At 42.0% G+C, this 13814-nt stretch overlaps 1 protein-coding gene across 15 annotated transcripts in view; it reads left to right on the top strand.

Annotated features, from left to right (window-relative positions):
* The window catches only part of SCAI (suppressor of cancer cell invasion), a 1319466-nt gene that overhangs the window by 531657 nt on the left and 773995 nt on the right, over positions 1 to 13814 (top strand). For all 15 annotated transcript variants that reach the window (XR_016307572.1, XR_016307574.1, XR_016307571.1 and 12 more), the window contains exons 6-7: positions 51 to 147; positions 4516 to 4614. Coding sequence is in view for 10 of the 15 variants with exons in the window: in XM_089658464.1 (XP_089514590.1) it covers positions 51 to 147; positions 4516 to 4614 (196 nt within the window). In the remaining 5 variants the exon portion in view is untranslated. The remainder of the gene's footprint in view (positions 1 to 50; positions 148 to 4515; positions 4615 to 13814) is intronic.

The raw sequence follows: 13814 nt of genomic DNA, 5'->3' as shown, positions 1-13814 counted from the left end.
TGCTAGTGATGAAAGCTTTGTTTTAGATAACTGCAGTTATTGTCCCTTAGACCTGAGCTGGTTGTGAAGAAATTGCGTTACTATGCCCGATTCATCGTCGTCTGTCTGTTACTCAATAAAATGGATGTTGTTAAAGACCTAGTCAAGGTAATTGATGGCCTGTGAGTCTAAGTGATTTATGTATTGCTTTTGTATTGTCACATTTATATACTTTGTGTTGTCTTGTGATTTGGAAGTTAGAACACTTTACTGTGTTAAACAAACTGCTGTATATGTTTACATGTCACTATCCATATTATAGTTTAATTGTGCAACTGGTTTCTTCCACCTTTGATGAGATTTGGCATGTTAAACTATACTAACATGAAACTTTACTTGTAAAAAGTAATGATATGAAAAGCAAAGAGTACAGAGGATGGGCACTATTCCCTCATGGAGATTTTAGTGTCGTTTGAAAGCACTATGTTAAATATATTTATAGTTTTTTTTTTTTTTTTTATAAGTTGGAAAGGGTTAAAACCCCTGTTAGGTTATTTTTGTTCTAATGGAAAGAGTTCACAAAATGCTAGGAGCCTTTTGTAATGTTTATGGTTCGTTGACTACCCAACTCTCAGGTTTTCTAGTGATGGCTGAAGATTGGGGAGTGCCAGCTGCAGAGTGAAAGCTGAAGGAAGAAACCAGTGTTAAAACTGGAGGATAATTTAAAACACCCTGTTATATTTTGGGCTACAAACTCCTAACATTAATCATTAGTAATGGTAACATGCTGACAGATTGAAAAAAACACAGGAATAGGTCTTATATATGACTTTTCCAAAATACATCAAAACCTTAATTGCTGGAAGGACTATCTTCTTCAAAACATTATGTAACTGCTAAAAATAGGCTTGCTTAAGTACTCACATTAGGCACCCCTGATAAGAACTTAAATCTGTTTCGCAAAGCCTAATGCTAATGCTGTTCAGGTGATGCCCTAAGCAAACAGAACAGATTAGGCGCCCTGTCCTGATTGTTAACCTGTATAGACAGGACTTGTTATTGCTGTGTGTATATGTCTATGCACATATACACATATATACACATATACACTGTATTGTAGTTTTAATAACAGTTTAAAGTGGTTCTAAAGGCTGAAGGTTTTTTACCTTCATGCATAAGAAACCTTCAGTGTGCAGCCCCCCTCCCCTTGAGCCCCCCGTACTTACCTGTGCCCGATCCAGTGATGTGCACAACGGTCTCTGCTGCCTCATTGGCTGAGACACAGCCTCAGGAGCCATTGGCTCCCACTGTTGTCAATCATAGCCATTGAGGAGCGTGCAGGGGGCGGGGGCTAGACGTGCTCTGTATGTCTCATAGACACACAGAGGGGCTCAGGAGTGAGCACACGTGAGTGTCCCCAGAGCAAGAAGCTTGCTGTGGGGGCATCCAGCAGGGGGTGTGGACAGGAGTACTGGTGAGAGATTTAGGAAGAGCTGGATTGGGGCTGCTGTGTGCAAAATCATTGCACAGAGCAGCTAAGTATGACATGTTTGTTGAAAAAAAAAAAGCGCTTAAAAGACACTTTAAGCTTACCGTAGTCAAGTACAAGCTGCATTTGCCCACATTGAAGTCTGCAGGTTCATTGTTTGCCCACAGCTTAAAAGATCCTTATCTAAACCCAAAAGCAAAAATGGTAATGTTTTGCAGATTACCAGTCCCTAGAAATGGTGGCTGCATTCATTTTGCTTTTTACATGCTAAATCAATTTTATATACCTGTTGACTTGTTGATCATACCAGGAAATTTAGTGTTCTAAACGCAACTTTCTATGCACTGAACTAAAAATTCAAACAATATTATCAGCCCTCCCAGTTCTCTTCTGTGAACTACAAAACACCTACCCCCTATGTATTGAAGAGGATGAAAGGGGGAGATATTTGTAATCCAAATTAGGAGAACAGCATAGAATGATAATGCTGATCCTCCAAAGATACATTACAGTGGTGAGTGTCATCACCCTGAGTGGATAAGTGTTGCTGGCAGGGTCATTAGGTGAAAATAAAGGGGGAGAAAACTATTAAATGCTAAGAAAGCCTTATAGAATTTCACATATCATAATAAAATCCGTTTGTAATGCCAATTCTGCCCCAGCCATCCCAAAGTGCTTATCTTCACTTACCTCAGCTATAGCAGCTTTGAAATTTGAATGGTTATTTAAGTGTTTTTTGCTTCCATCACTTTCTGTAGATCATGTGACATCCAGGAAGCTTTGAATCCCAGCATGCACTACCTTACTGAGAAGAGGGCGTGATAGAGCGTGTTCACCACTCTGGACCACTCCTCCCTTTTTATGTACACCCTGATTGTACAATGTCCTTTAGTTTTACAATAAGCTATTTAATGCAAGGGCCTGTCTGATTTGATACAAATTGAATAGATTGCTCTGGTGGGTCCTCCTATTTCATTTGTACAGAGGTTATACAATCAGATTGTATGTTGTATGGCCATCTTTATACATAGAACAATGGAGTAGATGGAGACACTCAGTTTTCAGGGCCCACTCACATCTCCGCATGGTGGGAACTTGCGTTCATGCGTGTGTTTTTTGGAATGTTTTTGAGCGTTTTCACTCATCATGCATAGGGCAACCCCTACTTGTGACAATTGTCCCAAAGAAGCTTCAGAACATTTTTTTGGAGCAGTGTGTGGTGCGTTTTTTTACTGGCACTTTTTGGTGCATTTGCATTACATTTGTCACATGGCAAACACATGCCTGCTACCCACGCTTGGGGTGTTATTAACATTTAACAGCAATGTTAATAGCACCCCAAGGTAAGTGCAATGTGGGTTCACAAAACACGTGGCAAAGCAAGCATTTTCTGTGTGGTTTTCTGTGCATTTGGAAACAGATGTGCATATGTGCAAAGATGTGAATGGAGCTTCACTGTTCTTGTGGAAACACACCAATTTAACTTTCCGGTCCCCTTCACACCTAGCGTAGTGGGAGCGCATTTCTTTTGGCTCATTTTTCCCACGAAACGCATAGCACAGGTGCAGACCATTGATTTTAATGTGCTACCCTACACGTGGCAAATTAGCTCATGGGAGATTTTGGCGTGTTGCAGTGTGCACTTTTTTTTATTGTGCATTTTGTGGAGTTTGTTGCTTGTGTTTTTCACATGATAAAACGTGTGTTTGCTTCTGTGTTTGGGCTGCCATTAACAATGGATGGTCAAAAGTGATTCTAGTTAATTTTACGTGTATAAATCGCATATATCAAATCAAGCTTGAACTACATAGTTGATGGTAGATCTAAAGAAGATTGTACAATCAGATTCTCTAGTGTATGGTGAGCTTTACAGACTTCCTAGACACACCTCCTATTTTCAAAACTGCACTTCTTTCCACATAGGCTGTTATGTGATCGCTCAGCTCCTGCACACTCTGCCAAATAATTTATACTAGAAAAAAACGATGCTTGAGTATTTAGTGAGAACAGTGATTTGCTTTGCAAATTCATCTGTAGAGATGAGTGGGAGCCAACTCCTGAAGGGGCAGGGCAGGCGCAGGGTGTGTGTTAATGAGGTCAACTGGTGAACACCTTCCTGTGTCTTACTGGTTTTCACAACCTAAGGTCTGTCCAAGAAGCAATGTAGACATTTTCCATGCAACCAACTGATGTTGAGGTAAAGTCTGGTGTAAGAAAAATAGAAAGCTTATTCTTTTCTGCAAAATAAGTACATTTAATGTTGCATTGGTACATAGGGAAGCTGGAATTTATCAGAAACAAAAACAAGGTGAACTTAGCCTTTAAAGCCACCATATTTAAGTAATGGTCAGATGCAATATATGAAATGTTTGTTTTTGTGTTAAGATACATTTTAACAATAAAGTTGTGTGAAAATTAGCACACAAAGGGGAGACAGTTCATTAAAACTAGATCAGAACAAAGATGAAGGTGTTGGCCGTAGCAATCAATTAGGTTTCATTTTATGGAAAAAGTAAATGGGGTAAATACAATGACCAACAGCTCCAGTTTTGTGATCTTTTTCTCCAGCTTTATTTACACAGCCCCAAATTGTACTGACTGTGGCCATACAGAAGTAATTAAAATTGGGTGTTTTTACTATTTATTGCTCTTATATGTATTCTGCAAGCACTTTTGCATAGGTGTGTGTGGGTGGGGGTTAACAAATAGAGGGTTGCTAGTTTAAGTGAAAGGTCTGTTTTAAGCTCCCAGATAAGCCCACTTGGTGCACCCATAACATTGAGTCTTTCTCTGATTTTTTTTTTTTCTATTGCTATACAAAAATGGTGCTGACAGGCAGGGCAAAAAGCTACGCAGGCTACAGTTTCAGTGAAATCTCTGGCAATCTGTCAGCTGCTTCAGTTTATCAGCATCTAAGATGAATGTGTTCTTTGGCATAAACAAACATTTTAGATTGCTGATATCAGGCAAGTATGTTTTTCTTTACCTCAAAATATAGAGACTATAGACTACTATTAAAACAGTTCTGCTTTTTCTTGCTATCTTAGGAACTTTCAGATGAAATAGAAGATTATACACATCGCTTCAATACAGAAGATCAGTTGGAATGGAATCTGGTTCTCCAGGAGGTTGCAGCTTTTATTGAGGTTCCGTATGCTTGTTCACTTTTTTTTGTCCCTGGACTCTGTTCTTCTGTGGCTTTGTTTTCTAGACACATTTAAAAATAGTGGCTAAGGGTCCTGTAATACAGAGTGGACCCATTTAGCGGATCCACTTGCTCAACAGTGTATCTTTCTGCTGATCCCCGTTGAGCAAGCGGATGACAGATCTGTGCCTGCTCCACTGCTGCAGAGCAGAGACAGAGCTGCTCGCTCTCCTCAATGGGCAGTCAGATGAAAATGGACCACCTGTCCATTTCCATCCGATCCACCGAATGGAAGGGGAACTGGATCCCCATCCATCCCTTTTTTGCGGATCGGATGTCGGCGGGTGTAAACGTTTTTTACCCACCGCTCCATAGAGGAGAATGGAGGTTCCGATCAGATCTGCCTGAAAAACGAGCAGGCGGACCCAATCGGAACCTCCATGTGAAAGAGCCCATAGTGTTACTGAGGTTTCAGCTGTCTTGAGATTTCTTTATAATGCAGCACTTTGAATACAAAACCTTTTACCGTTAAGGCATCTCCACCATATATGATATTCTATGCCCTCCTGCTCACATCCTGTAAAACATTTCGAGAAAGCATCTGGAAAGTTTGAGGCTATTCTGGGGGGTTCCATGTACTTGCCTAGCATAGGTTTGCCTTGATAGTTGAGGTGTTTATATATGATTTAGAAGTGTTTATTGTCAGTTTGTTATAAGGAACCAAAAGGTTTTCAATTATAAATGTTTTAGCTGATTTTTAAGAACTTAAAGTGACCTTGAACATGTGAACAAATTTTTTTTCTAAAGCACATATACTAATGGTGGCCTGGAGGTATATGTCATACTATACACATTAATTTAGTTCCACTGTCAACATGGCTTTCAATGCCACGTCATCTAATGGACAAAGTTCAGACAGTGGCATAACTATAGCCATAGCAGCTCACACTGATGGATGTTTAGGCAAAATAAATGTAGAAAGTCTGTGTGTATCTCATGGGGGACTTCAGTTATCCAGACATTGACTGGGCAGATGGAGCTGCTCAATCCTCTAAGGCTTGGGATTTCTTACCCACTTCAATACTGGGCACTTTAACCCCTGTCCTGCCAAGGCCAAGTTTCAGCTTTCAGTGCTGTCGCACTTTGACAATTGCTCTGTCCCGTAACACTGTACCCATACAAATGTTGTTCTTTTTTTTGAGACTGGTAGAACTTTTGTTTGGTGGTATTTAAATGTTTTTCTTAGTTTCTGTTATACATTTTGAAAATAAGTAATTTTTCTTCTTCACTGATGTGTGCTAATGAGGCTGCACTGATGGGCACTGATAGACTGCCCTGATGGGCACTGCTGAGGCTGCAGTGATGGGCAGTGATTGGCATTGATGGGGCTGCACTTGTCAGTGTAAACACTGTCTGACAGCCTTGCCGGTCATTGGCTTGTCCTTCTTTACACAGACACAGTGTTTGAGGAAAGAACTGTTGACAACCAGCATGTCTGTTTTCATGTGATCCGCTGTGATTGGACACAGCTGATCACATGGTAAAGGGCCACTGTAATTTGTCCTTTACCAAGATCTGTAATCAGCTGTGTTCAAAAGACACATCGGTCACAGAGCACACCCGATGTGCGCCCCAGTGGCTGGGTGGGGTTCTGGGAGGACATCCACAGACACCCAACCCCACCTCCAAACTGGATGACCACGCTGTAGCCCTTTTTCAGCTATAATGCAGTCAGTGAGTGGTTAAAATGTCTAGTGGGACAATTTTATGGACAATTGATGTGCGCCCCAACTAGAAACAAAGGTGTGCTTGACCTACTAATTACTAACAACCCAGAGCTGATAGCATACATGGAAGTATGGGATAATCTAGAAAATAGTGATCACAGGGCAATTCTGTTTACTGTAAATTATAGGAAAACCAAACACAAGGGTGGGAAATGTACAATGAATTTCAAAAGAGCCAACTTTACTGAACTGTGCAACAATACTGCACAACATTAATTGGGAAGATATTCTACAAACAAAAAACATGGAGGAAAAGTTGGAGTGCTGTAAGAATGTTTTACCAATGAACCCTTTTTGGAAAGTAGACACCCCAAGGAATTTGATAAGAAACATGGTGAGTATTTTGCAGATCTCGTTTGTTGCCACAAGTTTTTGGAAAATGAAGAAAGAAAACAAAAACATATTTTTTCTTTTCTTTTTTTGTATTTCAAAACCTTGTGAGAAAGAAATGAAATCTGTAAAATACTCACCATGCCTCTTTTTAAATTCCTTGGGGTGTCTACTTTCCAAAAAGGGGTCATGGGGAGGGGAGTTGGTGCTATCCTGGTATTTCAGGGCCTCCAAAACTGTGATAGGTAGTGAGGAAGTGACATGTGGAAGTTACACACCTTAAGGCTTTGAAAGTGGTCATTGAATTTCATGCTCCTGTATGTGGCTAGGCTCCCAAAAAGTCTCACAGATGTGGTATCCCCATACTCTATAGAAGTAGCAGAATGTATTTTGGGGTGTAATTCCACATATACCCATGGCTTTTGTGAGCAATATATCCTTTAAGCGACAACTTTGTGTAAAAAATAAAATAAACTAATGTTTTTGTCATTTTCCAAAATCTTGTGGGAAAAAAAAAATCTTCCATGGACTCAACATGCCTCTCAGCAGACAGCTTAGGGTATCTGCTTTCCAAAAAGGGATCATTTGGGGGTGTTTGTACTGTCCTGGTATTTTAGCACCTCAAGAAATGTGTTAGGCAGTCAGAAAGTTAAAGCTGTGTAAATTCCATTATCTATACCATAGTTTGTAGATGATATAACATTCACACAAACCAATTAATATGCAGTTATTGGGATTTTTTTTACCAAAGACATAGCAAAATACATTTTGGCCTAAATTTTTTGACAAAATTTGAGTTTTTTGGATATTTTTTATGACAGAAATGAGAAAATTTTATTTTTTTTCAAAATTTTTGGTTTATTTGTTTATAGTGCAAAAGAAAAACCCAGAGGTGATCAACTACCACCAAAAGATAGCTCTATTTGTGTGAAAAAAAGGACATAACTTTAATTAATGTACAGCATTGCATAACCGCACAATTGTCAGTTAGCCTAGCGCAGCGCTGTATAGAAAAAAATGGCATAAATTGCAGTATCTATACCATAGTTTGTAGAAGTTCAGGGGGCAGATTGACCATTCGGGCATTGCCCGAGGGCCCGGGGTCAGTAGGGGGCGCTGTGACAGGCTGCCTGGGCACAATTCAGTAAGCGGTATCTTACCGCATCCGAGTATGCGGTAGGCTACCACATAGCATTTTTTAAAAAACAGTTTGAATTCACCAAAAAAAGCTACTAAAATACCTCATGAGTTATTTTATCAAGTCATGCAGTATTTTAGTAGTGAAAACCATGCTTTAATGTTTCAGCTGTCAGCGGAGTTCCCGGCTGACAGCAGAAAGTAAAAGAAAGATTTGCTGGCAACTAAAAAATAATTTCAAAAATGGCGTGGTGTCCCCTCTCCATCCATACCAAGCCCTTTGGGTCTGGTATAGATTTTGAGGGGAGCCCCCACGACAAAATTTTAAAAAAGATGGGGTGGTGGTCACCCCCAAAATCCATACCAGACGCTTATCCGAGCATGCAGCTCAGGAAAGGGGGAGGGACAAGCGAGCGCCCCCCCTCCCCCTCCTGAACCATACCAGGCCACATGCCCTCAACATGAGGGGGGGTGCTTTGGGGTGGAGGGGGCCCATGCTGATGGGGACAAGGGCCTCTTCCCCACAACCCTGGCCGGAGGTTGTGGGGGTCTACAGCCTCAGGGCTTATTTGAATCTGGAAGCCCCTTTTAACAAGGGGGCCCCCATATCCCAGCCCCCCTTTTCCATGTGAATGAGTATAGGGTACATGGTACCGCTACCCATTCACAAAAAGTGTAGTGTGAAAAAAGACAGGAGACAGTCTTTGACAAGTCCTTTATTAAAAGAACAAAAAAAAGAATGTCCCCCTAAGTAGATCCAATGTCAATCATGATGCCCACCGCCGCCGCTACCTGAAAAGAGAAAAAAAAGTCTCCATTCCTGAACTGGAGAAAGTACAGAGAAAGTACAGCTCCTTGTGGTGTCATCAACCAGGACATGCTGGGTTAATGATGTCACAAGGAGGTGGGGCCACACCTGTGATGTCACTGAGTGGCCGCCCCTTATTTAAGAACTGTCAAGCCAGCGGAGCAGTTAGATGATCAGGAGCGGAACCTTTTTTTTTAATCGAGTAGCAATGGTGGGCATCGTGATTGACGTTGGATCTACTTTGGGGGGCAGTCTTTTATTTTTCTTCTATTAATAAAGCACTTGTCAAAGACTGTCTCTTGTCTTTGTTCACACTACACGTTTTTTTTTGTAAATGAGGGGGGGGGTATCTGGGGGCCCCCTTGCTAAAGTGGGTTTCTAGATTCGGATAAGCCCCCTGCCCGCAGACCCCTGCAACCACAGACCAGGGTTGTGGGGAAAAGGTCCTTGTCCCCATCAACATGGCCCCCCAAAGCACCCCCCCATGTTGAGGGTGTGTTGCCTGGTATGGTTCAGCGGGGGGGCGCTTGTTTGTCCCTCCCCTTTCCTGAACTTCTGGGCTGCATGCTCGGATAAGGGTCTGGTATGGATCCTTGGGGGGGACCCCATGCCGTTTTTTTTTTAAATTTTGGCGTTGGGGTTCCCCTCAAAACCCACACCAGACCAAGCCAGAAGGGCTTGGTATGAATAGAGCGGGGACCCCATGGCGGTTTTTTATTTTTTTTTTATTATTTTTAATGACCTTTCTATGCAGCTGACCTAGACTATGTAGGTTGTTGTGTTGTGTGGCTTTGGCTTAGGTGTAGGCGGAGACATAGGGGGCCCCATTATTTCTTATTGTCTGGGGGCCCCATGAGTTGTCAGTCCTCCCCTGTAGACGCTATAACTTTCACACAATGCAATCAATATTACATAATAATCAATTATTGGGATTTTTTTATCAAAGACATGTAGCAGAATACGTTTTGGCCTAAATTTATGACTAACTTTGAGTTTACTACATATTTTTTATAGCCAGAAGTAAAAAAAAATTTTTTTTAATTCAAAATTTTTGGGGTTTTTTTTGTTTATAGCGCAAAAATAAAAAGCTTACAGGTGATCAAATACTAACAAAAGAAAGCTCTATTTGTGTTAAAAAAAGGACATAAATTTCATTTGGGTACAGCATTACATGGCCGCACAATTACCAGTTGACTTAGTGCAGCGCCAAATAGCAAAAAAAGGCCTGGTCAGGAAGGGGGGTAAATCCTCAGGAAGGCAAGTGATTAAAACCATCTGTATATATGTTACTCCTGAGGTCAGATGCTACGCAATGGCTTTGCATAGCTTATTGGGTGTCTGAGTATTTGCACACTGGTCCTCAGACTGTGTAGGTCGGATGACGTAAGTTGAGGATATAATACTTTCCCTAAATTTATAAGAGGGGTGAGTGAAAGTTATCACTGCAGTCAGAATTTGAATTTTTATTGAATCAGTTTTTTATAATATGCTTAAGGCTATGACACATATGGATGTAAAGAACTTTCTACTTTCATGGCGAGGATACTGGCAAGAACTATTTCTGCTGCTTTGTCTGGACAGATGATCTGATAAGCATTAATGTCAAGATGATACTACCTAAACCATCTTGGGGTTCAGTGGAATTATGCACGGAATGATCAGAGTAACTACTTTATTGAAGGCAATGTGGAATCGGCCTACAGCAAAATGATGAAAGCAAATCACTGTTGGCAGAAGTTTTACGTGATGAAGATTGATATAATCGAACAATTCATCGTTAAAAAAAGAAAACCCCTGAGACTTGAATGGAAAAAAATCTGGATTTATATCAGGGGTGTGGACATTTTTGAAAAAACTACTTGTGCGGGGACTAAATTTGGGTCCCAATCTATTTGTCCCTCATGGCAATCTACTTGTCGTGATAAAAAAAAAAAACAATTAACCAAAAATGTATTTAAATCTGAGGTGCTTTATGGAATGTCTGTGGCTTTTAAAAATGAAACAGGCTTTATGGCGACTCAAAAGTTTATATTGTTAACATTGCACTGTATATCTCAAGGGGAGAGACCTTGCAGTGTAATGAGCACCGATTGGCTGCTCGTTAGGAAAGGGGAGTGTCGGGCTTATCCTTTATCCCCTTTGCTGCCAGAGCCGTTCTTGAATTTTTTTGCACACATTTAAAAAATTATTTAAGGCCTGAAGATTACAGAAAACTCCCAAACATTGTATATTTTCTGAAAGCAAACACCCTAGAGCAGGGGTCTGCAACCTTTAAGACATAAAGAGCCACTTGGACCCGTTTCCGAGAGGGAAAAAAAGACTGGGAGCCGCAAAACCATTGCAACATTTAAAACAAATCCGACACTGCATATATTGCAAAAAGCGCTCTGGTCATGAAGGGGGTTTAAGGGCCCAGTAAGGAAAGGGTTAATCGGGGCCACAGTGTATCGTCATAATCACAATCATAGCCTTAGGTCAGTGGTGGGCAACCTTTTTTTTCAACTGAGCCAAATCTCGCCAAAACCACAATTGAAATTTATTTTGAGAGCCACATTTTTAAAACTGAAAATACATCCCCCTATAGTAATTCATCCCCCATATAGTAATTCATCCCCCATATAGTAATTCATCCCCCATAGTAATTCATCCCCCACATAGTAATTCATCCCCCACATAGTAATTCATCCCCCATATAGTAATTCATCCCCCATATAGTAATTCATCCCCCCTATAGTAAATTCATTTCCCATATTGTGTCAATTCACTTACCTTTGCTCCGCACGTTCCTCTCGCCGTGTTCCCGCGCCGTTCCGGTCTTCAGGGCGGACTGTGAGAGGAGAGGAGTTCGTCACGCTGCCCCGCCTACATCCTGACAGCCAATGTCTGCCACACTCCGCGGGCCGGATTAAAAGGTCCGCCGGGCCGTAGTTTGCCCATTGCTGGGCTAGCTGCAGAGTCCTGACTTTTGGGGCGGCCGCCCGAGAGGAGGGAGGGGAGCGGGCGCCCGGCACACAGAAGACCCTATTGCAGGGGTGGGCAAACTTTTTGACTTGAGGGCCACAATGGGTTCATATATTGGACCCGGGGGCCGGACCAAGAGTAGATGAATGATGTGTATGTGTCATCCATAGTAAGTATAGTAATATTCCCCCATAGTAAGCATAGTAATTAATCCCCCATATAGTAATTAATCCCCCATATAGTAATTAATCCCCCATATAGTAATTCGTCCCCCATATAGTTATTCGTCCCCCATAGTAATTCGTCCCCCATATAGTAATTCGTCACCCATAGTAATTCATCCCCCATATAGTAATTCATCCCCCATATAGTAATTCATCCCCCATAGTAATTCACCCCCCATAGTAATTCATCCCCCATATAGTAATTCATCCCCCCTATAGTAATTCATCCCCCATATTAAGTCCCCAAGTCCCCCCTGTGTCAATTCACTTACCTTTGCTCCGCGCGTTCCTCTCGCCGTGTTCCCGTAGCATGAAAATCTGTCTCCTATGAGGATCTGTCCCCCTCGACGTATCTGCGCATGTGCCAGTTTCAGGCATTAGCAGCCGATCGGCGATCTCCGGCACATGCGCAGATACGTCGAGGGGGACAGATCCTCATAGGAGACAGATTTTCATGCTACACCGGTCTTCAGGGCGGACTGTGAGAGGAGCCTAGCGGGAGCCTAGCTCCGCGGACCGGATTAAAAGGTCCGCCGGGACGTAGTTTGCCCATTGCTGCCCTATTGCCTGTCACCTGGTGGGCAGTGTGCTCCGGAGCCGCAGCCAAGGTGAAAAAGAGCCGCATGCGGCTCTGGAGCCGCGGGTTGCCGACACCCGCCCTAGAGAATAAAATAGTGGTAGTTCCAAATTTTTATGTCACACAATGTTATCACAACAGTCTAGGAAACACAACATTTCAGTAAAAAATACACTTAAGTTAATTTTAGGCCACAAAAAAATAATCATATTTATTTGTAAAATATAAAAGACAAGATTGCATTGAGTAAATTGATATCCAACATGTCAAACCTTAAATGTGCATGCGTTCGTGAAACGGCAGCAAACTTTAATACCCTGTACTTTCTCTTGGTGATGCCTTTAAAGACCCTTATAGGTCATCAGTTTAGCATTATGGAGGAGGTCTGGTGCTAGAATTATTGCTCTCATTCTGGCATGCGCAGCGATATGTATCGCAGCCGTTGCTTTCATGTGTAGGCGCCCTAGGGCTTCTCTTACATTTGTGTGTGCATATATGTGTGGGTGGGGCCCTTGATAATTTTGGGGGGGTTATGTGCTTGGGTGTAACTTACATTTCTTACAAATTTAAAAAAAAAAAATTACTTAACGTTTTTTTTTTTTATCACATAGGGCACGAAAAGTCCCTATGTGATAATGTTTTGGTGCAAGTTCTCTTTTTTTGAGACATCCAGGGTCTAAAATACCCTGCATGTCTTCCCTGTGTTCCACTGAATGTAATGCAGTGCACATCGCACCGCGCTACATTCTTTCCTGGCCTCGATGACCGGGAATCTGTCAATGGGGACCCGGAAGTGACATCACATCACTTCCGGGTCAGGAGAAGAAGGGGAGGGGAGCGGACGTGTCCACTCTCCTCCCTCTTCTATACCTGCATCTCGACATACTGCCGGCACCCACTGGACCAGTCCCGGGCCCACAGATGGGCAAGCAGAGTCTGGGACACATAGCAATCAGGGGGGTGGTGGCTGGCACTGTGGGCTGTGTGGATGCAAAAAAAACTACCTGCCCAGTGCTCGGAACTACATGTCCCGGTCGTTGGGTGATATGAATTGCACATCCTTGTTAATGTGGATTTGGGCAATTACTTTCAATGGACTAAGCATTACTTTCAGTGGGATAGTGAAAAGTTACTCATGTAACAAAGTCAAACACAGGACTGGACTGTGACATCAGCTTCTCATTACGCAATACTCAACATCTTGGTGTGATATACTGAAGAAACCTCAGCCATGAAATAAGGCCTTACAGCAATATGGGCCATTGTTGTTTGCAAATCCTAAAGTTATGTTATCTAATAACTGATTCATGGGGATATTTTAGAGACTGGTGAAGAGAGATGTAGCCAGTTTCAATTTCATATTTTATACGAGCCATT

This window comes from Staurois parvus, unplaced genomic scaffold (genome assembly GCF_062004578.1).
Source record: "Staurois parvus isolate SC_StPar_1 unplaced genomic scaffold, SC_StPar_1.0 ptg001072l, whole genome shotgun sequence".
Classification (NCBI taxonomy): domain Eukaryota; kingdom Metazoa; phylum Chordata; class Amphibia; order Anura; family Ranidae; genus Staurois; species Staurois parvus.
Note: the sequence above shows the minus strand (reverse complement) of the source record. Positions and strands in the feature narration are given on the sequence as shown.